This window comes from Colobus angolensis, unplaced genomic scaffold, assembly GCF_000951035.1.
Source record: "Colobus angolensis palliatus isolate OR3802 unplaced genomic scaffold, Cang.pa_1.0 Scaffold13, whole genome shotgun sequence".
In the NCBI taxonomy this organism is placed as follows: Eukaryota; Metazoa; Chordata; class Mammalia; order Primates; family Cercopithecidae; genus Colobus; species Colobus angolensis.
The window spans coordinates 8931516-8957794 of NW_012114252.1; the positions used below are offsets into that span (position 1 = coordinate 8931516).

General features: G+C 47.9%; 1 protein-coding gene across 1 annotated transcript in view; it reads right to left on the reverse strand.

The window, feature by feature from the left end:
- Window positions 1-26279, reverse strand: part of STK24 (serine/threonine kinase 24) — a 69242-nt gene that overhangs the window by 21950 nt on the left and 21013 nt on the right. Inside the window, exons 3-5 of the mRNA XM_011933814.1 lie at window positions 9010-9066; window positions 2011-2119; window positions 1607-1764 (exon numbers count right to left, since the gene is read on the reverse strand). Of these exons, the coding sequence (XP_011789204.1) occupies window positions 1607-1764; window positions 2011-2119; window positions 9010-9066 (324 nt within the window). The remainder of the gene's footprint in view (window positions 1-1606; window positions 1765-2010; window positions 2120-9009; window positions 9067-26279) is intronic.

Consider the following 26279-nt stretch of genomic DNA (forward strand, 5'->3'; position numbering starts at 1 on the left):
GAAAGAAGGGAGGGAGGGAGGAAAGAAGGGAGGGAGGGAGGAAAGGAGGGAGGGAGGGAGGAAAAGAAGGAGGGAGGGAAATCTAAGATCAGAGTCCTCAGTCACATGGTAGATCAGCTAATTTACTAGAAAGAACGAGAAGAGAACAATCAAGGTGGTGTTATCCAATGAGTTAAGAAACATGGGTTCTAGTCTCACCCTTACCAAAATCTACACAGATCAACTTTGATAAATGGGCCTCAGCTTAAAACAAAGAGAATGGACTAAACATATAAGTTCCTGGTTGAGTCCTAAAATTACATGACCCCAGGAAAAGGGCCAACAGCCAAAGTAGCTGGAGATGAGAAGCAGCCAAAGCGGCATCCCTCCCATGTGGGGTAGAGACACTCCCAGGCAGGACACACACCCTAGACCAGCCAGGTCTGCTGTGTGGGGGATGGGGTGGGGGGAACCCACTAGTCACTCACCAGCCAGTGGCTGTCAAGGCCATGATAGTGCTCAGAAAAGGTATGGCCACCACTACCACACAGCAGTGAGATGTGCTCACTCCTCCCATGATGGAACCAGGCACGCCTGCAACTTGAGCTACAACCTGGACACTTTCTAACAGTCTACAGCTTGCAACGGTGACCCTGGGGCTGCAGGGAAAGTCACCTGGTGCTTCCTGTACCACGTTTAACAAGGTGGGAGGTCTACTGGGTACTGGGAAGATTTCTATTTAAAAGCAGCAGCAAGGTTCGGCCTGTATGTGTATCTAGGCATATGTTTGCTCAGAAAGTTGGGGTCCAGGAAAGCCAATTCTCCGTGGATCATGTGGCCTTTTAACTGCGTACAGGATCCAGAGAAGAGCAGACTGTGGGAACTGAAGTTAAACCAGAGCCCCAGGAGGCAAAGTCCCGGGATGTTTTGTCCCATTTAACAGAGTTCACAAAAGTGGAGGGCACCAGAGAAAAAGAGTATGAGAAAAACTAGGAGAGCATAACACAGAACAAGGAAAAACAGTGGGAAGAAAGGGTTAGGGTTTCATCTCATGTTGACAAGGACAGGCTGGGAACGAGAATCCTGAGAACTAAAAATAACAGGAAGACCCTGCAGCAGTCACTCAAAGCATCTTCCTCCATTCTCACACTTCCGTGGACTCCCTCCCTTTCTCTTACGGGAGCCGCTTTCTCTATAGCCCCCTTCAAGGCTGCAGATTCCATGCGCTTTCACTTCAACACCCAGCTGTGCCCAGACAGCAGGGGGAGCCCCTCTGCAGCTGCACACGCCTCCACCCCGCACCGCCACGGCCCTTCTCTTCCTCCCGCCCCGTTCTGAACCTGCTTCGTCCTGTGTCCCCACCGCCGCCAAACACACATGGCCTGAGCTCAAAACCTCGATCATGGTGGGCTGGATCAGCAAAGGATATTAAATGATACAGCAGGAGACAGGAGAAAACTGTAACTAAGGTTGAAGAATTACCTTTATGACCTACCTCAAGGTACCAGCTTCGGTCCAACTTACAAAAGCCACCAGGCTAAAGAACAAAAGGCGGGAGCCCTCCAGGCCTCGTGAGGCACAGCGCCGCCCTCACCTTCCCCTCACCTTCCCCTCACCTTCCCCTCACCTTCGAGTCGTAGGCCGACTGTTTGATGACCTCGGGTGCCATCCAGAATGGGGTGCCCACGAAAGTGTTCCTTTTGATCTGGGTGTCCGTCAGCTGGCCGGCCACGCCAAAGTCCGCCAGCTTCACCTCCCCGTGCTCGGACAGCAGGACGTTGGCCGCTGCAAAAGAAAGCCAAGGGGGCCCTGAGCGGCGTGGACTTACAACTCCATGCACTGCCACAAGGGCGTCTTCTCCCCGGCTAGGTGTCGAGCCCAACGAGAACAGACCCCCTCAAAGCCAGCCCAGCCCAGGCAAGGCAAACGTGCAGGATAAATGGGTGCGGGCACCTTCCCTTGAGAAGGCTTCAGTGCAACCCCACCACCGCCTTCGGTATTTCAAAGGAATGAAAATGGACGTCCTCTTACCTTTAATGTCTCTATGGATTTTCTTCTCCGAATGGAGATAATCAAGTCCTTTCAGTATTTCTCTTAATATAGTAGCGATCTGGGTTTCATCTAATGGGCCAGGTTCTAACTAAGAAGAGAAAAAAAGTCTTAAAGTTACTTAAATGATTATCTTATGAACAGTTTGAGATAAAACAGAAACACTATCCATGTTAATGGACAAGGGTAATTAAAACCTGAAATTTTCTTCACTTAAAACACGTGATTTAGCCCTAACAATTACAGTCCACTGACAGACACTTAAAAAAACAAAGAGCCCAAGAAAACGGCCTTGCTGAATGAAGCAAAGCGGAGCCAACCAGGAAGCCCGCAGCCCCGCCTGTGCCTGCAGCTGACCACAGGGCGCCCCTCCGGCCATGGCAGGGGCGGGGCACAGGCTGGGGATTTCACTCCAGGAAACAAACAGCCCAGAGACTCACAGAGCAGCCAGGATCTGTCCCAACATATGTGGTTCCCTTATCAGAAGGCTCACCCCGTACCCAAAAACACCTAGGAAAGAAGGCCTAGGAGCCTGGCGCCTCTGAAGATATCCTTGTACTAGAAATTTTTTAAATCCGCAGTTAAAGCTCCCCAACTTGGGGGAATGCAGCTGAAACAGCTTAAATCCTAATAGTTTGGGATTTGTTATATAATCGATATTATATAATAAAAATAATTATTATATTATCCCTGAGGTAATAATTACCTCTGAAAGCTTTTATTCTCAGAAACTCAAAATAGTTGTTCCTGTTGACTCCTTTATATCCACAACTGTACAAGATGAAAGCAAGAAATGTCAGGTATCCACATCTCCATTTAAAAGGAAAGGAAAACCAGGGTAACAGGCTCACTTCAAACCAAATGGGAAGCCCCCCGCTGCCCCCTGCAGAATGGGGCAGTCAGTCAAAAACAGTAATTCCACGGACGACAGCAGCAAAGCCACCGACGCTCCCCGGAACCACAGAAACAGAGCCAGACAGACAGCAGACACAGAAACGGAGCCGGACAGAGGGCAGATGTCTAATCAATACAGGTAGGTTCCCCCGAATCATGGTCCCCCCATTCGTGGTTTTCAGGCGTGACAGTGAATGTCTTCACAGCCCACACCCACACATTTCAGCCAACAGGAAGACCCAATCTGGGGCCTTTCACTTAGTTTTAAAAAGGTAAGTTATGTGCTTTAAGCCAAAGGGGATGAAAACTAGGGTGCTCCTCTGCGGGAAGCATCTGACTCAGGCATGCAGGGACAGACTCAGACTAATCAGGGACAGACCCCGATAGTCCCCCTTCCATGTCTCAGCTCCTTCACTAGGACATCCTGTTCAATATCCGGAAGGGCTTGTAGGGCGCAGTATGGGGGCAACCGAGACAGCCCTTGTCACCAAAACCACAGCCTGACTCATACCTGGCGCTGCTTTCCGGCTCATGGGTGAGCTGTGCTGCCTTCGCTTGCAGGCCCGCCCTGGTCTACACAGCAATCCCAGGGTCAGGGCCACTCTCAGAGGTGGCCTCTCCTCACACTGGCCTCAATGCGACTCTGGCCTGCCTGGCAGTAGACACAGCTGGAATCCAGCCACCCCGGCCTTCTCCACTCAGTACCCAGGTGCAGAGAATGCACTTGTCACTTTTAATATGACCTCACATATATGCTCGGAGAAGGTCAAAATGCCTGTGTCCATCGCCTGCCAGGAATTGTCCCAAATTCCAATTAAGATATTGTCCAAAAGTTACCTCAGACTAAGACATTAGGGCACAGACTCTGCTCCCCAGAACATAGTTTTTCCCAGTTAACTGACCAAAAGTCTTTTTTACAAGAAATGCATATCGAAACTACTATTCTAAAGAACACAAGCTGGAAAACCCTGCCTTGTGGTAAGTCTGTTTTCTCCACATCTATTTTTCGGTGTTCATAGAATGTAGAAATTTTGATTTTCAAAATGAGGAACACAGACTCTTCTCATCACCGGGTGGAACATGCGGAGGAGGATAAGATGCCGGAGTGTTTGCTTTTGCTCCCAACCCTGAAGTGCAGGAGAATCCACTCGACCAAAGATCAAAGTCATGTGAGAGGCCAGGTGCGCTGGCTCACGCCTGTAATCCCAGCACTTTGGGAGGCTGAGAAGGGTGGATCACCTGAGGTCGGGAGTTCAAGACCAGCCTAGCCAACATGGTGAAACCCCATCTCTACTAAAAATACAGAAAAATTAGCCGGGCTTGGTGGCACATGCTTGTAATCCCAGCTACTTGGGAGGATCAGGCAGGAGAATCACTTGAACCCAGGAGGCGGAGGTTGCAATGAGCCAAGATCACACCAATGCACTCCAGCCAGGGCGACAGAGCAAGATTCCGTCTCAAAACAAACAAACAAACAAACAAACAAAAAGAAACCAAAAGTCACACTAGAGTTGGGTCCCATCTCCCACCTCCTTCTTCACCAAGTCTATGCCCAAGCCAACGATCAATAACCTGTGGCTAGACTTGGACTTAACCACCCTCCCTTCCATTACCAAGTCTCCCAAAAGCAACGGCAGAGCGGCCGGCTGTCATCCTCAAAGGGCGCTAAGAAGAAGAGGCGAGGAACGCTCATGGAAAATCCTCCCCTGGATAATTAAGGGCTGGCTCTGTGATGACTATCTGCGTGGTTCCGCCCTTTTAAATCTGCCCTGAACACCATCCAACATTGACTTATATGCCCTTGGGGAAAGAGGAGGAAGAGGAGAAAAAGAGATAAAACTCTCCCTTATTTGGGGAGAAATCCTTCCTGCATCAAAATCCACTATAAAGGGTATTCAGCTGTTGTCTACCCCAGAGTGCCTCATGAGCAGCTTGGACCAGGCCAAGTTCTCCAAGTCATCGGCCGGCGTTCGCCATCATGACCATGCTCTCCATCATTCAGGCACTTGCAGACTCTTCAAATAGGACCCAGGAAAAAAACCTAGACCACATCCCACCTCTGGGTGACTTCTAACTCCCCCTCCCCGAGTCTGTCCTTCCCTGCTCTATAATAGGGACTATCAGCTGGGCACACAGCCACGACAAGAGACCACATTTCCCAGACTCTAAGCAGCAGCCTGTGGTCACACAACTAAGACCTTGCCAGCGGGACAGACAGGAGCAAACGTGCCCCGTGCCCCTGCTTGGTCTTGGCCCTGAAGCACTGGCAGCGAGAGAGGACAATGGCTGAAGATCAAGGGAAGCCCGGGGCTCCGGATGGTGGAGCCACCCACCAGCACAGACCGTGACAGTGTGGGCCAGAGCCACTGGCCCCACGTGCGGGGGAGAAATGAATTTCTATCTTTTGTGAGACACTATTTCAGAGCTACTAGGATGGCAGTTTGGCCTAAACATCAATGAATATGCCATCTCACTTCTTAAAACCCATGTTGTGGACTCATTTTTTAAGTCTGTCAAACACCTCTGCCTAAGTGACTGGTTTATGCAGCACAGTCCCTTTGTAATTAGATTCCAAGGTTATCCCTGGGATTCTCTGGCAATGCTAACTATCTTTTAACCAGCTAAAACCTCCTGGTCTCAGGCCCTCTGAGGCTCATCCTCACTCCAGCTCCCCCATTCACCTCCCCCGCCTGCACTGTTTTCCTTATAGGAAGGAATCTTCTAACAAACCGTGTAACTGACCAACCTCACCAACAGAACTCCCCAAGAGCAGGACTTTTTAGCTGCTGTGTCCACTGCAATAACCCCCAATGGCCAGAGCAGCTGCTGAGACGCAGGAGGCACACAAGTCTATGCCGAATGAAAAATGATTTCCCTCACGAGGCTACAAAGATGGACTGCATTGTAAGTTAGGGTGTCTTGGACTGTGTGATACTACTTATGCTCTTCTAAGTCAGGGTACCCTACAGGCAAGGTGGCTGGAACTAGAGAGATGACTGACATAAGTAGTTTTCAAGTTATATTCCAAGAGCCCGGTGGCCTTAGGATCATATAAACACTAATTTCCATTTACCATTTTAAATTTTTTTTAATCAACAGACTGAGCACACTCAAATATGTGCATTCAAAATAAAATGTATACCTATTTTATATTCATGGCTCTTAATAATACTGTCTCTATTCTCCACATGAGATCCCAAATTTGCATTTTTTAAAAGCTAAAAAGCACCCGGAGAGCAGAAAAGGTAGCTGCTAAAGGACGCATCCCCTGCCAGCTGAGGGATGCCCATGCCCAACAGCAGACGTCCACGGGTGACATCTCAGCAAGCCACCCAAGCAGACCTGGGCTCATCCTAGCCTTCAAGTCATAAAGCCTCTCTGCTTCATCTTTCGCTCCAAAATGTGGGGTCTGAGATTTACGTATATGCCACGTTGTCTGCCACCCAATCTTTAACTCGGGGCAAAGTCACTTCCCCTCTCCAGGGTGCCCATGCATCTGTAAAATTCCGGATGGACTTTCAGTTCCCCTCAGCTCCTTGCACCTCGAGAGGGCCCGGTGGTGTGGATGTGGGAAAGAAGCAAAGACTGCAACAGCTCCCGGCCTACCTCCAAAACACCCCTTCCCAAGAAAGTGTGGCCTCTCTGAGGGGCTGAGAGCAGGTCAACAGAAAAGGGTAAAAATGGAGAAAGACGACAACATTTGAGGTGGGTAGAGGACAGTGTGGGGTCAAGGGAGGCCACAGGCTCTGAGCTGGCAGAGCAAGGGTCAAGGCGCAGCGCTATCTGCTAGCTGGCACCCCTCAACCCTGAGGGTCTCCTAGCTGGGACCCCTCACCCGTGAGGGTCTCCATTCCTGCACCAATTAAATGAGACGATTAAGGACATTCAAAAAGGAATGTCTGTCCCTTGTCACCAGCACTCCTCAAGCAGAAGCGAATATAGTTTGCTGGAAGTCTCATACCATCCGGGATTTTTTTAAGTGGAGAGTTTTACCCTCCTTCCAACTGTAATGTCTAAAACTCCACCAACTGCAATTCAAAGAAATTCGAAGGTTATCATCAAATAAAATTATTATACCATTAAAAATGAACACGCTAAAGCATTACTGGAATTGCTCTTCTGAAGGACTTAATGTAGGAAAAAGAGTCCATGTAAACAACTTCGTATATGCTACAAATGAAATTCACTTAAGATAATGGTAAATCTAATTACATAAAACGAGGTAATTTTCTACATTTCTGTAGTATTTCCACAGAGTGAAAAAATGAAAAGCTCTTTATGTATAATGTTAATATTTATGCAAAGGAACCAAAATAAGTTGTAAAAGTAATCCTGCTACATTGCTGTTTTTCCCTTTTTAATGTAATTTTTATACCATATTAATTTTTCTTGAAATCTCCCTTTTTAATACCATTTTTATCAATTATTTTTATGGTTTACAACAGTATTTGATTATATAAATTGGGTACATTAGCCTTCTGGAGATACACAGTTTCAGAAGTTTATCGTCCCCCAAAAAACTATCAATTGCTACTATTACTGTGAGAAAGAAGTTTCATCTTATTTATTTTATAATTAAATTTTTTGTAGAGATGGGATTTTGCTATATGTCCCAGGCCAGTCCTGAACTTCTGGGCTCAAGTGATCCTCCCACCTCAGCCTCCCAAAAGTGAAGAGACTGTAAGCGTGAGCCACTGTACCAAGCCTAAGAAATTTCCTCTCAAAGGGGTGTTCTTTCCTTAATGAATCATATCTGTGTGGACCACACTAAAAAAAACACAGCTTCCTTCAGCTCTCCCTGCAACTGCAGTGGAAACCACAGCCCTGTCATCCTGATGGCTGTCTATCATCCAGGCCCCAACCTCTAACACTGCAATGACAGATCTGGCCTATCTTGAAAATCACCACTCACCTAAATGCCCTGCACTTACAGGAGGGGTGGGGCAAGAGTGATCACAGTGACTTCGCTGCATAACCACAGCAGGGATGAGACAGCAAGTGCTAAACAGCTGTGCGAATTCGTTTGCATTTACTGTGCTTCAAGGATGACTTCAGCTGTGCTCATGACATATGCCGGCTATCTGTGAGCACTGCACCAAAACCCAATAGGAAGCCATGTTTTACACAAGCAAATCACAGACCAGGACGGTACAGTCACCCTCCACCTGGCTTCCTCTACCTTACCTGTGGACTGGAGGCCACAGAAGGCACTTGGGAGAGTTCAGAGGAGGCATCACTGGTGCGGGCCAGCCCCACCTCCATGCCCTGGGAGCGCTGGCAAGCGGGGAAGTGTGTGTTCCCCTTGGCACGGCCACTGCTCCCACATCCAACATCCGACCTCCATAATCACACCCTGCTCCTTACTTCCAAAATGAAAATATTATACGCTTATTTTGGAAACTAAGTTGTCATGTGAAATATGAAACAATGGTAAGATAACAGCCCTACAAAAGTAAATAGAACCTGTTTCGGAAAATAAGCTACCAAACTGTTCTTAGGTGAGATAACTCCAGGCATGATCCTTCCTTGCTTCCTTCTATGGATTCATTGATTTCCCATGAAACAAAACAGCTGGTTTCAAAAGTAGACAGATAGGCTGGGTGTAGTGGTTCACTTTGGGAGGCCAAGACAAGGCGATCACTTGAGGTCAGGAGTTCAAGACCAGCCTGGCCAACATGGCAAAACCCTATTTCTACCAAAAAATAAAATAAAATAAACCACCCAACAACAAAAACCACAAAATTGGCCAGGTGTGGTGGCATGCACCTGTAGACCCAGTTACTCGGGAGGCTGAGGCACAAGAATCACTTGTGCCCGGGAGGTGGTGGTAGCAGTGAGCTGAGATTGTGCCACTGCAATCCAGCCTGGGTAACAGGGCAAGACTCTTTCTCAAAAAAAAAAAAAAGTAGACCGATAATTTTTAGTGATATTTAAGACGCAAAGACACAGAAGGAATAGTTTGGTTCCTTTTTTAATGCAACTTGAAAGAACGAAAAAGAAATGGATACATGCAACAGATTCTTTAAAACCCAGGTTTCCTGAGAAAAAGGCTCAATATGTATATTCTGCGTCCAACATAATACTTACTAGATCTAGTGCAGAGCCTCCACCAAGATATTCCATTATTATCCATAATTTTGTATCCTATAAAAAAGAAAAGAAGAGAATCATTTTCAAAATGAATCCAGGAAATTTTTTTTTAATAATCAAAGGGTATTTTTCAGTAGTATATTGGAGCTAGAAAGTTTTACAAACATGTACCAGCAAGGGAAGTGTGTCAAAGTGAGAACTGTGCAGGGGCCCCCAGAGCACAGGGAAACCCCCACCACGATCTGGGAGGGAGCCATGGGGTGTGCTCGGCGGCCCGCACCTGACTCCAGGGCTCCCGGGAGTGCGTTCCACCCACTGCCCCAGGAGCTCGGAAGGGGGACCAGGTGTTTCCTTTTTTAGGCCAGTTCACTGGGGGGATCCTCAGGCACAGGAGACCTGAGAACCTGCAGCCAGCTGAGGCAGCAGTGTCACACACATCGGGAGAGCAGTGCCAAGGCAAGACCCTCCCCTCTTCCTCCCTCCGGCGGCACTGAGCCTCCCTGCGCCCGTCCCCCGCTGTGTGTCTCCAGGCCCCTGTGAGCGGAGGGGCCGCCTAGCGTGGCTTCCGACTCACTTGCCTGTTTGCTAGAAGGGCAGCCAATTCCAGCACCTCCCGAAGCTGCCACCCTCTCCCCGCTCAGGGAGCTTTCCAGAAAAGCAGGCCTGTCCTAACATGCGTGTCTGTGTCTTCTCAAGGCCCCGGCTCTCACAGTCCCCAGCTCTGCGCCTACCTTCCCTGTGGTCTCTCTCGAAGCTACTCAGCCCTCCTGACTTGCAGAGTTCTCTTTAAAAACACAAATCCCAAAGTGCTACTCCCTGGAAAACAAGCCTGCAAACCTGCCCACTCTCCTGGGGGAGGCAGGCAGTGCAGGGCACGGGGCAGCCTGGGCAGGGTCTGGATCCAGACTCCCACTTCACAACCTAGGGGCCTGGGCAGCTGTCTCCTGAGCTTCCGCACGAGGCCTTGGCCAAGAGCCTGGCCACGGCGAGCAGCCAAGAACCCACGGCTGGCACGGGACGCCACCGCCAGAGTGCGGGTTCACAGTGGGTTCACGGGGTTCAGACATCAGCCTGCTTCGCTGCTGACTCAAAAGCTCGACGGTGGGTTTTGCACACACGGAGAAAAAGAAAAGAAGAAACTTTTCTGAAGTTCTCTGGTCCCTTTGGGACAGCACTGCGTCTGGCTCTTAGAACACCCAAGGAAGACCCCTCAGCTCACCCCACTGCAGGTCTCACTGCTCTGACTCCAAATGAACTCACCCTTGGAGAACACATCCCAACTTCCCAGGCATTTTTACTTTTGGAGGTTGGCAAGTCAGGAAAAGGCTTCACTTGTCTTCCCCTCCCCACGCCCCAGGCAAACTTTACTTTTATTATCTGTTGCTCTGATTTTCATTTCAGGTTTATTTCTCTGCATTTTCCACTTAACAGCAAACTCAAGTGCCCAGGGACAGTGCTGGTGTGCTCGAGTTCAGCAAATGTGAACTGTGGACCCTGTGACCAAGGAAGGGTAACTCCTGTTGACTCTGGGAGGCGCTAATGGCCAGATGCACTGTGTTTGTAAAACGCATTCCTCTCAAAATTCAAACTAAATCCTGCCATGCCATCTGGAGTTGATTCTATGACAGTCCAAATAAACAGCCCAAGGTTTAATGTATGTTGAACGCTTTTCAAGCTTTTAAATGCCCTTGACTACTAAGATAATAAAGACAACTTCAGTCTTGACTGGACAAGCGCGGAAGCCTCAAACGATGTGTCGGACACCCAACTCAGAGGGACAGGCATGTTGCTCATTCAATAACCACCCAGTCATGGGCACCTGCCTTGAGGAGGCTTGGTGACCCCAGGCTCTGATTTCAGGGAAGCTTCCATCATCCAGAGCGTCCTTCGGCACACCTTCATCTCACACACACGCTCACCCGCAGGCTCCCACAATCCTTGCTCCTGGGGAATGGGCATGCCACAGTAAGCTCTTCCAGGAAAACACCAGTATCTTTCTAGATGGCACGTGAAATCTAAATGGCTTTTCTCTAAGAGACCTCGGAACTTTGACATTTCTACTCCCACTCCCTTTTTAACAGCTGCTGTTTAACTGGTTTCGCTGGCTCCCATCCCTTCTATTTTCTGGGCATTAAGTCTGCTCCCAGCAAGGAGGTGATCTCCCCGCCTCTTCTCCCACTGCAGCCAGCTGTGCAATATGACACCCTGGGAAACAATCTTTTGCTGACTTAGGGAACTCAGGGTCACCAGGCAGCTTCCTGGAGCAGCAAGGCACAAGTGACCACCTCCTCGTCCATCTGCACTCCAAACCTCTGCCCTCCTCAGTTCGCTGCTGCTCTCAATCTGACCACCAATGTCACTACCTGCCAAGCAAACAAAATAACCTTCACCTGGCTACCTTCTCCTTTCAAGGAGGCCTAGCAGGACACCTCAACCCAGTTTTCTGTGTCGCCCTGATCCTTTCCAGGACGTGCAAGCAACAACAGAACGTCCAGAAGCTCTCCACCCAGAGCAAAGCCCGCCTCAGGACCAAGGCCACCTCCTTCCTGGAGAGGAAGATGGAGAAAAAAACACAGCCTTCCCGTTTCCCTCCAGCTCATTCCTGGTAGCAGACGCGCTGGGTGGCAAGGCTACCCAGACAAAAGGCTTACCAGAGGGCACTCAGGAAACCAGCTCAAGTCCTTATTGAGGTCACTGCGTCTCAAACACTGGGCTGGGCCTGTGACTCACACACCAGCACCAACAACCAGGGGGTGGGATATCATGTCAGGAAAAGCTCCACTCTGGGTGGAACCTGCTTTTCAACCTCATTGGGTGCGTCACCGTCCAATGGGTTCACCTTGCCGGTGCCTAGACAGAGGCGATTCATCAAGACAGGGGAACTGCAACTGAGAAAGAGTAATTCATGCAGAGCCGGCTGTGCGGGAGACTGGAGTTTTATTATTACTGAAATCAGTCTCTCCCAGCGTTCGGGGAGCAGAGTTTTTAAGGATAATTTGGTGGGTGAGGGGAAGCCAGTGAGCCAGAAGTGCTGACTGATCAGAGACGAAATCATAGGGAGCCAGAGCTGTCTTCTTGCGCTCAGTCAGTTCCTGGGCGGGGTGGCGGGGGGGAGTGGGGGGCACAAGATCAGATGAGCCAGTTTATTGATCTGAGTGGGACCAGCTGATCCATCAAGTGCAGGGCCTGCAAAATATCTCAGGAACTGTTCTTTGGAGCAGTTTAGAGTGGGTCAGAATCTTGTAGCCCCCAGCTGCATGAATCCTAAACCATAATTTCCAATCTTGTGGCTAATGTTAGTTCTACAAAAGTAGTCTGGTACCCAGGCAAGAAGGCGGTCTGCTTTGGCAAAGGGCTGCTACCATCTTTGTTTAACCTATAAACTAAGTTTCTCCCAAAGTTAGGTCAGCCTATGCCCAGGAATGAACAAGGACAGCTTGGAGTTTAGAAGCAAGATGGAGTCAGTTAAGTTTGATCTCTTTCACTGTCTCAGTCATCATTTTGCAAAGGCAGTTTCAAGTGTGCAACCATTCCAGCCGCTGAAGGTTGGCCCAGGGGACTGCATGGAGCCCGCTAGACACAGGCAGCAGCTGCACCCCTGCCTGGCATCCCTGGGGCTCTCTTCCTGTGCGCCGCATGCACCAGCCACTAACAGAGGAGGACCCCAACACCCAACACCAACCACAAAGGATGGCAGCTTTTCCCTCCTTCCCATGGAAATGGGAGGAAGTGGAGGAGGGGCGGGGACAGGAACACATGGACACAGGGAGGGGAACATCACACACTGGGGCCTGTCAGGGGGTGGGGAGCTAGGGGAGGGATAGCATTAGGAGAAATACCTAATGTAGATGACAGGCTGATGGGTGCAGCAAACCACCACAGCACGTGTATACCTATGTAACAAACCTGCACGTTCTGCACATGTATTCCAGAATTTTTAAAAAAAAGTAAAGTAAAGAAAGAAAAAGGGGACAGAGTAAAGGCCGGGTCTTAGTCTTCTGGTGCCCATACATAATGTGGGCCGCACTCACCCACGCCCCTGCAGCACTGCACTGGCAAGGCAGAACAACAGACAGTCAACACGGGTGCCAGGAGAGGGCCCTGAAATGCGCCTCCGTCGAGATCCCAAAGAATCATTTCTACCACCAACAATCTGAAGGAAGAAATGTTCAAGGGCGATCCCACGGATAAGCTTGAGAAAGCAAGAGACAGGCTTTGGGGGCTGCAGGCAAGGCTCTTCTTTTCAGCCACACCAGGGGTCCTCCACCCCAGCACTGACTTTTGGGGCTGCTCAGCTCTGTTGCAGGCCTCCCCATGCACTGCAGCATGTTTAGCAGCACCCCTGGCTCTGCCCACTAGATGCCAGTGACACACCCCAGGTTCTGATAACTGAAAATGTCTCCAAACATCGTCAGTGTCCCCCAAGGGCAAAATCACCCAACTGAAAACCCCTGAACTACACCCACGATGGACGCTGACAAGTATGACATGGTTCCTGGGCCAGAAGCACTGTTCAGCCATTCTTCCTCATCTTGGCTTATACACTGAAACTCTGGCAGCAGGAAGATCAGCATTTACCAGGAGACATCAGGCAAGTTATTTAAACCCTCTAAATTCTTCATCCACAACAAGATGGGAATCAGATCTGTGCTTCCAACCTCACAGTTCCCAGTGACAATTAAATGAGATCATGAGTAGGAAAGCACTTGGCAAAGTTCATGGTGCTCAACAGATGCAAAGTGCCATCAGCTTTATCAACATCATCATCACCCAGAAATGCCTCTGGAGAACCTGGTAAAACCAAAAGGGCCCAATGAATAATTCTAAGTAGTTTCTGAGCAAAATGAAGCCTGGTACAATGATTCACGTATTCTGCACCAGAGGCCTCCAGGCAGGAGCGTCTGAGTGGCAGCCTGTTCTCCGGGAAGGACCAAGCTCTGTCCTGCAGATGTGGAACCACTGTCCTCAAAAAACCTTCCAAACCATGACTTCTGAGGCATGCGTTCCCCAAGAAAAATAAACCAGCAGGATTCTCAACACAACCATGACTTTAATCGAAATAATGTCATGTTTTTTAAATGACATCAAATAACCTACGTTATGAATGACCTCGTGATACAATTTTCTCATCAGGGAAATAAAAATATTCATTTAATTAATAAATTCAGGAGTCAAAATAAGTATATAGAGTGAGAAGTCTCCCTCCCACCCTGGGCCCCCATTACCCAGCAAACCAACCCTCCCTGCCCCAGCAAGTCATCACAGCATCTAATGTAACCTCAGAGAAAAATAGTTACGCACATACAAGCAAATATCTGCAAAATCTTACCCCCCTTTTACCCAAACAGCAGCATTCTACACACACTGTTGTCTATCTTGCTTTTTACCTAAAGTTTCTTAAAGAGCAGTCCACATCTATCAGTAAAGGACTTCATTTTTTTTAACCATAATTAGCCCATGCTTTATTGAGCTCACATTGTTTCCATGTTTTGCTCTGATGGCCAGGGGTCAAGGAGGAGCTGCACACCTGTCAATTTCGGTAGGTCCTAGAAGTAGACCTGCTGGGTGAAGGGGCTCCATCTGCATTTTTAACAGATACTGACAAGTGGCCTTCCAAAGAGGCTGCTGTCCCATATACGGCCTCAGCAGTGTCTGAGAGTGCTCATTTCCCCCTTTACCATGCCACAGTGTCATCACGTTTTTTTTATTTCATTTTATTTTTTTGTCATTGTTATGGGCTGAATTGTGCTTCCCTCTCCCACACACCCATGATTCACATGTTGGAGTCCCAATTCCCAATACTGCAGAATGTGACTCTTTTAAAGAGGTGACTGAGTTGCAATGAGCTCATTAGGGTGGGCCCTGATCCAGTATGGCTGGTGTCATAAAAAGAGATGAGGAGACACACACACACACACACACACACACACACACGGGGGAAGACCACATGAGCATACAGGGAGAAGATGGTCATTCACAAGCCAAGGGGAGAGGCCTCCCAAGAAACCCACCCTGCCAACACCTTTTCAGGTTTGTTAGCAAATGAATTCCTGTTGAAGCCTCCCAGTCTGCGGTACTTTGTTCTGGCAGCCCCAGCAAACTAAAGCCAGTTAATCATTCATACACAAATGATGCTTCAGGGGAGTTTTATTTATCTTTCTCCTACTGTAAGGCTGAACATCTTTATATACTGAAGAGTCATGCGTATTTTCTTTCCTGTGAGCTGGGTATATCCTTTGTCCATTTTTCTATTGGGTTACTGACCTTTTTTAAAAAGCAGGAGTTTTTAACATATTGGGAAAATTCGCCTTCTGTAATAGGAGCTGCCAACACTAGCTTTTGCTTCTGGTAGGTTTTGCTTGCAGAAATTAATTTAATACAGACATAGTATCAATAACCATAGCACTTCCAGGCAAACTTGCCCCAAAGTATTTGGAAGTACTTCCTAAGAACCCGGAATCATTGACCAGAACCAGGGCCCCCACATTAACAACTCTCACAGGAGCTTGGCAGAGGTCACACAAACCCACCAAGGTTTAAAAAAAAAAAAAAAAAGACAAACAAGAAAGGGCAGATGCCACACAGCTAACAATGAAGATTTTAAAACAGGAATTCGAAACTGCAGCTCTGCTCTGCACCTGCAATGCCCTCGGCAGCCTCCACATTTCACCAGCTGTAACCAAAGGCTAAAACCAAGAGGTATAAACAGTGCAGTGGGCTTTATTAAAATCACGCGGGGTCAAGACTTCCTTAAGAGTGTGAGTTTTTGTAAAAGGTACCTTTCTGTGCAGATGACACGTGTGGCTTCAAAACCTTAAGGCCTGGTTTGCATCCTGCCTCCGCCCAGGCCAGCTCTGATGGCAACTACAACAAGTCTCCACTTCCCACCTGCCCACAGGACTAATGTGCATGCTCCTCAGGGGGGCTTCAATGGCGATACAGTGAGGCCGTGTACACAGCAAGACTCATCAACTTTAACCACTGTTACTATGTTAACTCTACAGCGTCCTCTGTCTGAACTGCAGGCTTGCGAACCCGGGAGAAATCCAAGCCTGCTGCCCAATTTACCTTCAGAGCAGCCCCTGACCATCTTCAAAGTGCAGGAACCATTCCTGGGCTCGAAAAGCTTATCTGGTTGTTCCTCAGGCTCACAGATGCTAGGATTTCTTGACCGATTCATCGAACACATAACGTACCTACTAGGTACCCAAGGTGGCTGAGGGGGGAATGCAGAGGGAGTAACACCCTGGCTCTGGCTTCCAGGAACTTCTAATAACAGAAAAGTGGGCAAATAATTAGCATCAGACAGCCAGTGGCAGATGCCACAAAAGAGACAGGGAAGGCCTGTTTGCTCAGGAAGGTCCGTCTGACCTCCAGGAGGGTGGCGGCACCTGAGCTGTTCCCTGAAGGGCTATGACCTGCCAGCCTGGGGCAGGGGGTGTGTTTCTCACAGGCTCAGGTGGAGAAGACCAGCAGAAGGTGAGGAAAAATCCTGCTCACTGAGGGCAGCTGGGAATGAGAGGGACACCCTTGAAGCCAGCTGATGGGGTTCAAAGTTCATTTAATAAGCAACGGGAAGTCACCGAAACTTCTGCTAATGGAACAAATGACCAGCCACTGCCTACAACAACAAATACCCAAGACAGCCAGCTCTGCCAGGACAAACAGCAACAGCGGGTAGGCTGGGGAGGGAGTGGAGATGGGTGCCTACATTTCTGTGACATTGAGGAAACATTCTGGTGGGATATTCACCAAGCCAGCTGCTTCCTTTGTTGGCTCCCGTGTGCATAGATATAAACCTTTTTCTCCCATTAATATGTCTTTTTTTTTTTTTTTTTTTTTTTTTTTGAGACGGAGTCTCGCTCTGTCGCCCAGGCTGGAGTGCAGTGGCCGGATCTCAGCTCACTGCAAGCTCCGCCTCCCAGGCTCACGCCATTCTCCTGCCTCAGCCTCCCGAGTAGCTGGGACTACAGGCGCCCGCCACCTCGCCCGGCTAGTTTTTTGTATTTTTTGTATTTTTTAGTAGAGACGGGGTTTCACCGTGTTAGCCAGGATGGTCTCGATCTCCTGACCTCATGATCCGCCCGTCTCGGCCTCCCAAAGTGCTGGGATTACAGGCTTGAGCCACCGCGCCCGGCCTAATATGTCTTTTATCAATTTAATCTGCAGGCCCCAAATGCCGAACCTAACAGAGAGAAAGTTTTTCCTTCCTGACAAGTGAACTATTTATTGCCAAATTTTTAACTCAAAGGGCACATTGATCATATGCAAGTCATTCTAGGTAAATAAAGTCCAGCCCTATCACTTATTATCTTTAGTTACTAAGAGGACCCTACAATCACAGGAGAACATTACGTCCTGTGGGTCACTCTTCCCATGCACTACCCTAGTTCCAAACTGCATTTTGAACTCTTACATTATCTCAGCAACACAATTAAAGGGGTGGGGCAGGACATACAATGCTGAGTTGGACTAACGTCCAGGGTCAAAGCTTCCACACAATCAATGCGGGGTAAAGGCTCTGGCCTTCCGTTCTCCCAAGTGATCATTATTAGAAAAGAACCAGCCAGCAGTGACAGCTTCCAGTGCTGGAGAAAACCAGGATTGGAGAATGTAGAAGGAAGGCCTCATCCTCCCTGGTGTTCGCAAACAAACATGTCCAACTTAGGCACACAAAAGCTGAACGTCTCCAACCCACTCCCATAGGGAAGGCAGCCTACATTAACAATGGAGTTTCTGTAGCAAATCATGTCACTACTACCTGAGGGGGCTTCCCGCAGCGAAGAAGAGGCTGGATGGAGAATGAGAAGTGTTCTCTGGAGAAAACGAGGGAGAGCTGCAAAGATGTACGGGGACCAGCCCAGCACAGAAAGCTGGGGGGCTGCCTGGCTAGGGTGGAGAGGGAAGCACTCGTTGTCCTTCCCTTTCAGACGCCAGGCATTGCGCTGGGTGCCTGGTGTACATAATGTGACCAGTCCTCACCACGTTCCCATGAGCTGGGGGTAGAGCTGGCGCCTTTAAAGAATGCAGCAGGAGCACGCAGGACCTGCACCCCTTCTCATCTGCCTGTGAGCACTGCCTTCTCTGCTGACCCTAAACTAATGTCCAAGTTCCCAACAGGTGGCTTAGTCACTATTTTTAGGGATGAACATGGGGTAGGGGGAGATCACGGCTGATTAGGAGAGAGAAGGGAGACCTCAGGCTTCCCTCTTCCAGAGGGCCCCAAAGGCAGCAAAAGCAAGGAACGTTTTCTTGTGCTGGCAACAAACAGTAACTAGGAGAAAGGCCACTGTAACATCGACATCAACTTAAACAGAGGGGTGCAAAATAAAACCTGAAATAACACAGAGAGGAACAAAACGAAGCAACTGAAAATTACTGGATCACATCCTCACATCAAAGAAAAAAGTCAAAACCATCACTACAAGTTAGCTACAAATAATACTGGAAACACTGCAACACCAAAAGCTGTACAACCCAGCCAAAGATTTATTTCAAGAAAACCCACAGCATTACATACATTCATCACTAAGCCAAAAAAATACTAAGTGTTCAATCCAAAAGTCTAGGAGGAAAACAAAGAACAGAATAAAGATACATGCATAATCAAAAATATTGGGATGAGAAATGAATCCAATGATTTTTAAAATAGATAACCTCCAATTACTATAACCAAGGAAAAACAGAGAAAACACATCCATTTGCAACAGAGCAATAAAAGGAGAAAATCTTTAGACAGGAAAAAAATTTTAATGCAATACATGGCAAAATTTTACAGTAGTAAACTGGTACAGAATTAGACAATTTCAATAATCTATTAATAAAATTTACTCAAGAAAGAATAACAACGATAGGCAGAAAAGGGTGGGTGAAGAAACAGATCAACTCACCTCCTTTAAAGTGTGTGTGTGTCTGTGTGTGTGCGTGCACGTGCCTGTGTGTGTAAACAAATCAACAGATCGCAAGAGGCTCAAATGGTTTTGCCCTTGAATAATTCCAAAACGTGAAGGAACTGGTAATTTTAGCAACTCCTTCAGGGCACAGTATTTTGTAAGGGCATCACAACATAATACCAAAATCAAGGCGAGAGGAGGAGGAAGAGGTTGGTGTTAAGGAAGGATGAGAACTGCTAGGAAGAGGGAGGCTGCAGTTCTGTGTGTGAAGAGCGAAGCCCTCTCTGCAACAGGGAGCTGTAGTCTAGTGAGGGGGGCTGGCCCAAAGACGGCCATTTCTACAGGAGGAAAAAAAGGTGCTTTTGGAAATGAGTACGTGACGTATGAGAGTCTCCGGGTATTTAAGTCTTTTTCAGCTTTTTCTCTCGAATACCACTGGCCCACCTCTAGCAATCCTCAGGATTCGTTCAGCACAGCCCACCCCCCAGGTGGGCAGGATGCAGGGTTTTCAAGAGGCTTGAGCTAGGAAAGCAGGAGAGCCACATTCTCCTTCACGAGGGGTGGCCACAGGCTTCCTCAGGAAGAAAACAGCCTCAGAATTTCGGTCTGCTTCTCCCTGGTCAAGAAGGGAGGATCCATACCACCATCTTATATTAGTACCATGCGGCAGCAACCCATACTGTACTAAGTATCCTCATGAAGAGGACTCCACTGGATTCTCCCAATCATCCTGTCCCCTTAGGTAATCAGCCTTCTCCCATTTTACAGATGAAGATGCCTGGTCACATGGCAAGGAAGGAGAGAAATTGGGACTCAAATCCAGATTTCCTGACATTGCATCAGAAGCCGAAATAAAGAACCACGAGAAAAAAAAATTAACAGACTATTAACTTATAAAGGATTCCAGTAAGAAAAATACTTCGATTGTTCTTAACATGTAATTTTTAACTGATTTCCTTTTAGAAGCCAATGAACTCTAATCTGACTGTCCAAAAAGTACATCAAGTTATGAAAACAATTGCCTGTAATTTGAAAGATTTACATGCCTCATTCCATCGTGCCAGATTTAAGAACTCCTGTTCTGATCCCCTTTAATAAACTGGAAAGAACACTGGGCATTCCCTAAAACATTCTTCTTGGGATTTATGTCACAGACCATCTCTTTTGGAAAGGGCTGCGTGCGTGCGTGCGTCCGCTCACAGTATGTCCAGAGATACTCCTCTTTTCCATAAACACAAATGTGGCACAATAAATGTGCTCATGGAAAGTTTCTGTGCTTAAATTCTAGCAGATACTAACAGGAATAAAAACATTCTGCTTAAACTTAAGGATGCTTACAAAGCAATCAGGCAAATACAACTACAAATAACTAAATCTGAGGGAAAAGAAAAGAAGCAACAAAGAGAAGCAGGAAAAAGTACCCTGGGAGGCAAGAGAGAGATTTTTCTTTCCTCCCCATCCATCTTCATTAAAGAGCAAACATCACAGCCAATGATTACCAACTGCTAAGTCAGGTAAGTTCCACGCCATAATCTTGCTATGAAGCTAGTAATGTGTTCTTTCTGCAAAAGTGAAATATTTCTAATAATTACAGTATTGTTCTTCTGCTAGGTGGCAATCTTAATGGTCAACACGTAACATGTTACAAACATCAATAAAAACCAAAAAAGTGATTTTTTATGACTTAGCATTAATTCTTTCAAGACCCAGCCCTAAGAGACCAAACAAGACCAAGTCAGAAAGTGAGTATGTCTGAGAAAGAATAAAGACTTAATGGTATTCTGCAAAATTTTTAAGAAGTGCCTCTAACAGTATTATAAGGACAACTTATGGAATAAGTAGGTTCACGAACACTAAATGCCGTATTTCAAATGCATGGGTGACAAATTCATATATTTCCACTGCCACGTGTAGGGTTGAATCCCAAGCTAAACAGCTTCCAAAGGAAGGGACTGTTCATTGTGGCTGTCCGATGCTTGATTGTCCTGAGGGATTTTTTTCTAGTGTTGAAACCCTCTGGTTCTCTTCCCTCCTACCTTTGCTACTTCATTTTTATTTTCTGCACAATTCTATTCCAGAAGGAACTGTCAGTTATGTAAATCAATGTGTTCTTGATTTATAATAAGTGTGTTAGCCGAGAGCTACCGAAACAGTCACACTGCACTAGGGTCAGACATGCAAATCCAAGGGCACCCGCACTGAGGCACCCTGGGGCACAAACACCTGGCTAAAGGCCCAGGAGAAGGGTCTGCGACCCACGGAGGGGTGCAGAGACAGCTGCTCCTCACTGCATCCAGCACGGAAGGAACCACCACCAATGCCTCGGTGAGGACGCCCCTGTGGCAGCGCATAAAACCCGGTGGCAGGACGGCCGGCTCCAAGAAACAGCCTCCCAGCTCCGTCTAGCACCCAGCAAACCAGGCCCCATGTCAGCAACAACCACGACAACTTGTTACTAACAGACAGGATTCAAGAAAGGGGCCTGGTTCCCGCAGCCCATTGTCCTTATTTTGAAGCAGATGTCTTTATTTACTCACATGCCTGGAAATCATGCTGCGCTACAAGAACTGCGGAACGAGAACTCATTTGCCTCCCTGGAAAGAAGTCTTCTCTTTAATTACTTACCTGCAGTCCTTTATTCCACAATCTAATTACATTTGTGATCTCTGGTATCAGAGCACATTGTAGAAATTTACTCAGGAATATAGAAGTTTTCGAAAACAAAGAATATGGCATAATTATCTTATCGGAATGTATCAGATGTGTTTGGATACTCCAGACCGAGGTTTAAATTTGCAGAACGTGCATACTGAGACAAAAAGAACTGAAAATGCCGTTAATACTTATTTTAAATTATAGGTAACATTAGCCAGAAAACAGAGCTGAATTTCTTTTTGGAGAAGTAAAATATTTAGCCTAATTGGAATTTTAATTCCATTCAACTTTCTGGACAGAAAAAAAACATAAAATGAAGCTGCCAAATATCTTCGGGGGCTTTTTTCAGTTATACTAGGACAGTGTGTTCAGCAGAGAGAAAGGGATCATAGTCCCTGTCCTCGGAAACATTTCAAAGCAGATCTTTTATATTATCTTCGGCACTGAGCCTACAATTTTTTCCCCATAATTGATTGAGAAATGAAATGTACTCCCTTGTGATTTCACAGCAAGATTTCCTTGCTGATTTGTTTCATCCTTGCTGATGTGTTTAGTTCACCCAAAAGCAAATAGCTTTGCCGTTACCCACGGTCGCACTACAGTCTGATACCACGGGCTCCATGGACCACTTCAATATTCCACAAAAGCTCAAGGACAGATACTTGCATACTAAAGATTTTTCACAGAGAAAACAGATGTGCTTCTCCCTCTCCCAGAAGTTGCAGCTGTGCCAGACCGATCAGGGAGGCAGCCGATCACTTCCAAATGGCAAAGGAAGCCTTGGTGCATGGCTGCCCTGCACTCATGCGGGAGGGGACGAAGGTCTCCAGGTTCCCTGCTGGGAGCCCATAGGTGGGATGATTTAAGCAGAGGAGCAGACACTGATGTAGGGAAGTGAGGACTGTGTCAAGCGGCGGCAAGCATGCTCGTAAGAACCAGAGAATCCTCGTGTTTGGAATAAACAAGTCTGATTTCCAACCCTTGGCAAGGGCAGCAAACGTGGAAGGGAGAATTGCCACAACCCTAACTCAAGTCACAAGGACCAAGATTTTGTTTATTGCTCAGAGGAAGGGAATTCTCATGGAAAAAATAAGTCAACTCCGACTGCCCTACCACATCAAAGGAGGGCGTGAGGCTACTGCACAAAGAGAGAGAAGTCCCCAGCGTCGCTGGGCCTCGGTGGGCTGTGGCTGCGCAACCAGAAACCAATGACTAGAGTAACTCAACGGCCACCAGACAAAAACCCTCCATGTCCCCAGGAAGGGCTCCTCTGGGTGTGTCCCCACACTCAACGATTTGGCTGTTCTCAGAGAACACTGTGCCCCTCTTCAATGCAATAAAAATCCAACTTACAAACCTCTGGGGAAACTGTCACTAAAAGGAGCCACGCATGTGATCCTGTTTATAAAACTTTGCAGACTCTGCTTATTATATTTGCACCACTTAAAGAGAATCACAAACCCAGAACTCATTCCTTTAGAGGGCAGAGTTGATTAATCGGAGCCAACAAATTGTGAAAACAGACAGAAGCGGCACAGAAACAGGACAGACATTTGGAAGTAACCTTAAATCAATTTTGTTTAAAATCACCAGCCAAAAACCTAAGAAAACAACACAGAGAGGTCACAAAACAGTGAAATGCACAAACCACATCATCTGCGGGTACACATTCTACTCTCCCCCTCCGAGTTTTAACATGCTGAGATTAGAGTAGGGCAGTGTTGGGACCAGCATTTCTAGGAGCAAGAAACCCATTTCCGATTCTGGCAGAGGCCAGGTGCCAAGCAGTCCCAGGTACAGGCAACCCCTTGGCTGCCAGGCCCACTCCTCACTCAGCACGCCCCTGCTCTGGCCACCTCCCCACCCGCCGCACAGTCATGCTTCCTCACTGCCTTCCTCTAGCGTCTGTCTCAAAGCCACCCTCCCTGTGAGCTGCTCCCTGACCCCTCCACTGAGGGCTCCAGAAGCCCCACCTAAGCCTCCTTGTGCCCCAGTTTTCTCCACAGCCCTTCGGAAGGTGGGATTAACCATGTATTTTAGGATTGGTTTACAGTCTCTCACCACAAACTCCAGGCAGACTATGGACAAAATTCATAATGCACATTTCTTTTTCCCCTGCCTGCCAGATAAAGAAGAGTCAGACACCAATGTTTCTGTTCCCTTACTCTACCTTCCATGTCACAGATACAGTGGTGATGCCCCAGTGAAAACCAGGACACCATGAAAGAGAGGTCAGAACCTCTTGTCCCATTCTCACACTGCTTACCTCAAATGACCTGTCACGGTCTTTGAGGAATTCAAGAGCTCCCAAAACAGAGGTGGCTCAAGAGACCTGGGCCCTGCTGGCAAAGCTCAGGAGGGCAGCTCCAGCCACTAACACAAATTCCATGAGCCACCCACATCCTGACTGTAAGACTTGCCCATTGGCTTGTCTCTCATTTAGATAGAAAAAGAGAAGGCGGCATCTTCCTCCCATCCCTGGTGCAAGCTGGGTGGATACCAGGATGTGTAGAGAAAACTGGCACAGCAATGGAAAAACAACAGGGCACAGCGTCCTGGGGACAGATGCTGTGAACTGTGACACTGACTCTCTAAAGGAATCTATCCCTCAGTTCATCAAGAACGACCAAGTGGGGCTGGCTGCACTCAGCAACTGAGCCAACAACTCACTTCAGGAAGTCCCAAGCCCCCACCCCACTATACATATTTTGGTACCAAGAGTGGTTCTAGAGGAACAAAGTCTTATGGACACTTTTTCTGCATTGGTTTTGGAGTTTCTGGAATTGACTCTCTCATCTGATTAGATCTTAAGATGCTAATGATGTGGTGTGCAGTTAGGTGAGCACTGATGGTCCATGGTTGGAACTGTTGATAGGGATATGATAGACATCTGCACCGGATACTCTAAAGACTTATAAGAAGGGTCTAAGTTAACTCTGTGTATTATCCCTTCCAACACCTTTGAAAAACTGAGAATATGATGTTGGTTGGTTGCTCCTAATGTCACTGGACAAAGTGGTGAAAGACTAGGATGAACTAAGGAATTCAAATGCTCAACTCAAGCACTGCATCAAATCATCTAAGAGCAGCTAGGTGTGGCCTGAGGGAAAATCTCTCCTCCTGCAGTCACAGGGCTGAGATTGCTGAAAAGCAAACCCAGGACCTCATCCTGTGATTGGCTGAATGACAAGTTACAAGTTGACCTCCCAGCCTCATCGGGTGTCTGCTGGTAAAATGAGGGCATTGGTTGGGAAAGAATGGGATCCTGTAACTTGGGATGAGCCCCTAAATTCTGGTGAGTCTTCTCTGCAAGTGGAAGAGTGGTGTGTAAGGACCTCTGGGGCTGGACCTGGCTGCCCAAGGCCTGGAACTGAACACCTGGCTGTCAGGTTAGATGGACATGAGAGAATGGTTTCTTTGTCCCTCCTCCCATGCCATCTCCCCACTGTACACCCTGTACAAGAATCCAGGAGGCATTACCTGCCCATGTCCTCCTGTCTGCAGACCCATGGCAGACACAGCAGGAGCCAGTGGGACAGAAAGGGAAGGGAAAGCAGGACCGAGCCAGGCTGAGGCATCCCAGACGGTCACTAGGGAAAATCTGGTAACTCTGTCTCCAGATTTTCTGTCTCCAAGAAATCATTCATGATTCCATGAGGACCTTCAACACAGTTCCTTTGAAAACAGCTTCAGGCAGGCACAGTGGCTCACGCCTGTAATCCCAGCACTTTGGGAGGCCGAAGCGGGTGGATCACTTGAGGTCAGGCGCTGGAGACCAGCCTGACCAACATGGCGAATCCCTGTCTTTACTAAAAATACAAAAATTAGCCAGCATAGTGGTGCAATCCCAGCTACTCGCGAGGCTGAGGCAGGAGAATCACTTGAACCCGGGAGGCAGAGGTTGCAGGAAGCCAAGATTGTGCCACTGCACTCCAGCCGGCGTGACAGAGACAGACTCTATCCCAAAACAAAAACAAAAACAGCTTCAAATAAGAGCCTAATGTTCTCCACACATTCACCCTCGCAAGGCATGAACATGTTTCTCAGATGCACAGCAGAGGGAATCCTGCACCTTGGGAATTTAAATCAGGTCAGTCGGGTGGGGATGCGGCACCTGCATTTTCACACCCTGCTGGTGTGTTCCCGCTTGGAGTTACTGTCTCTGGAAGAAGCACCCTCTCATCAATCCCTTGGAAAAGGTAACTTCTGATTCACTGAGTCCTGGCTCATCAGCTGAAAGAACTCACTGCTGGGGCAAGTGGAATGTGATGTTTCCATGGGGCGTTTCAGGGGTGGGGTGGGTCATCGCTTCCCTGCGTGGATCTGAGATGGAGAGGGGGCAGGCCAGGTACAGAGACTGGAAACCCAGGCTTGGACTAGAAGAGTGTGCCAAGAGTAAGCAGGCAGCACTGATCCGTAACCAAGGTAAGGAAGGGCCAGCAGAAGCACCGGAAGCCCTGATCAGGAAAGACAAGGTCTTGCTACCCAAAGCTGAGGGCAGAGGTCACCTAGCCTGCCCACAGCTGCATTCCACACTCCCAACAGTGACTGACCTCTTAACTGAAAGGACTAAATGCAGGAGAGCGTAAGCCACACCCACCTGAGGCAGAGAACACGAAAAATTGAGACAAAAAGATTTCAGGCTAACACAGTGTTAATCAGAACCCTTTAATCCCCTCAATCTCTCAATCTGTTGCTGAAGATTTTAACCTACTGCAG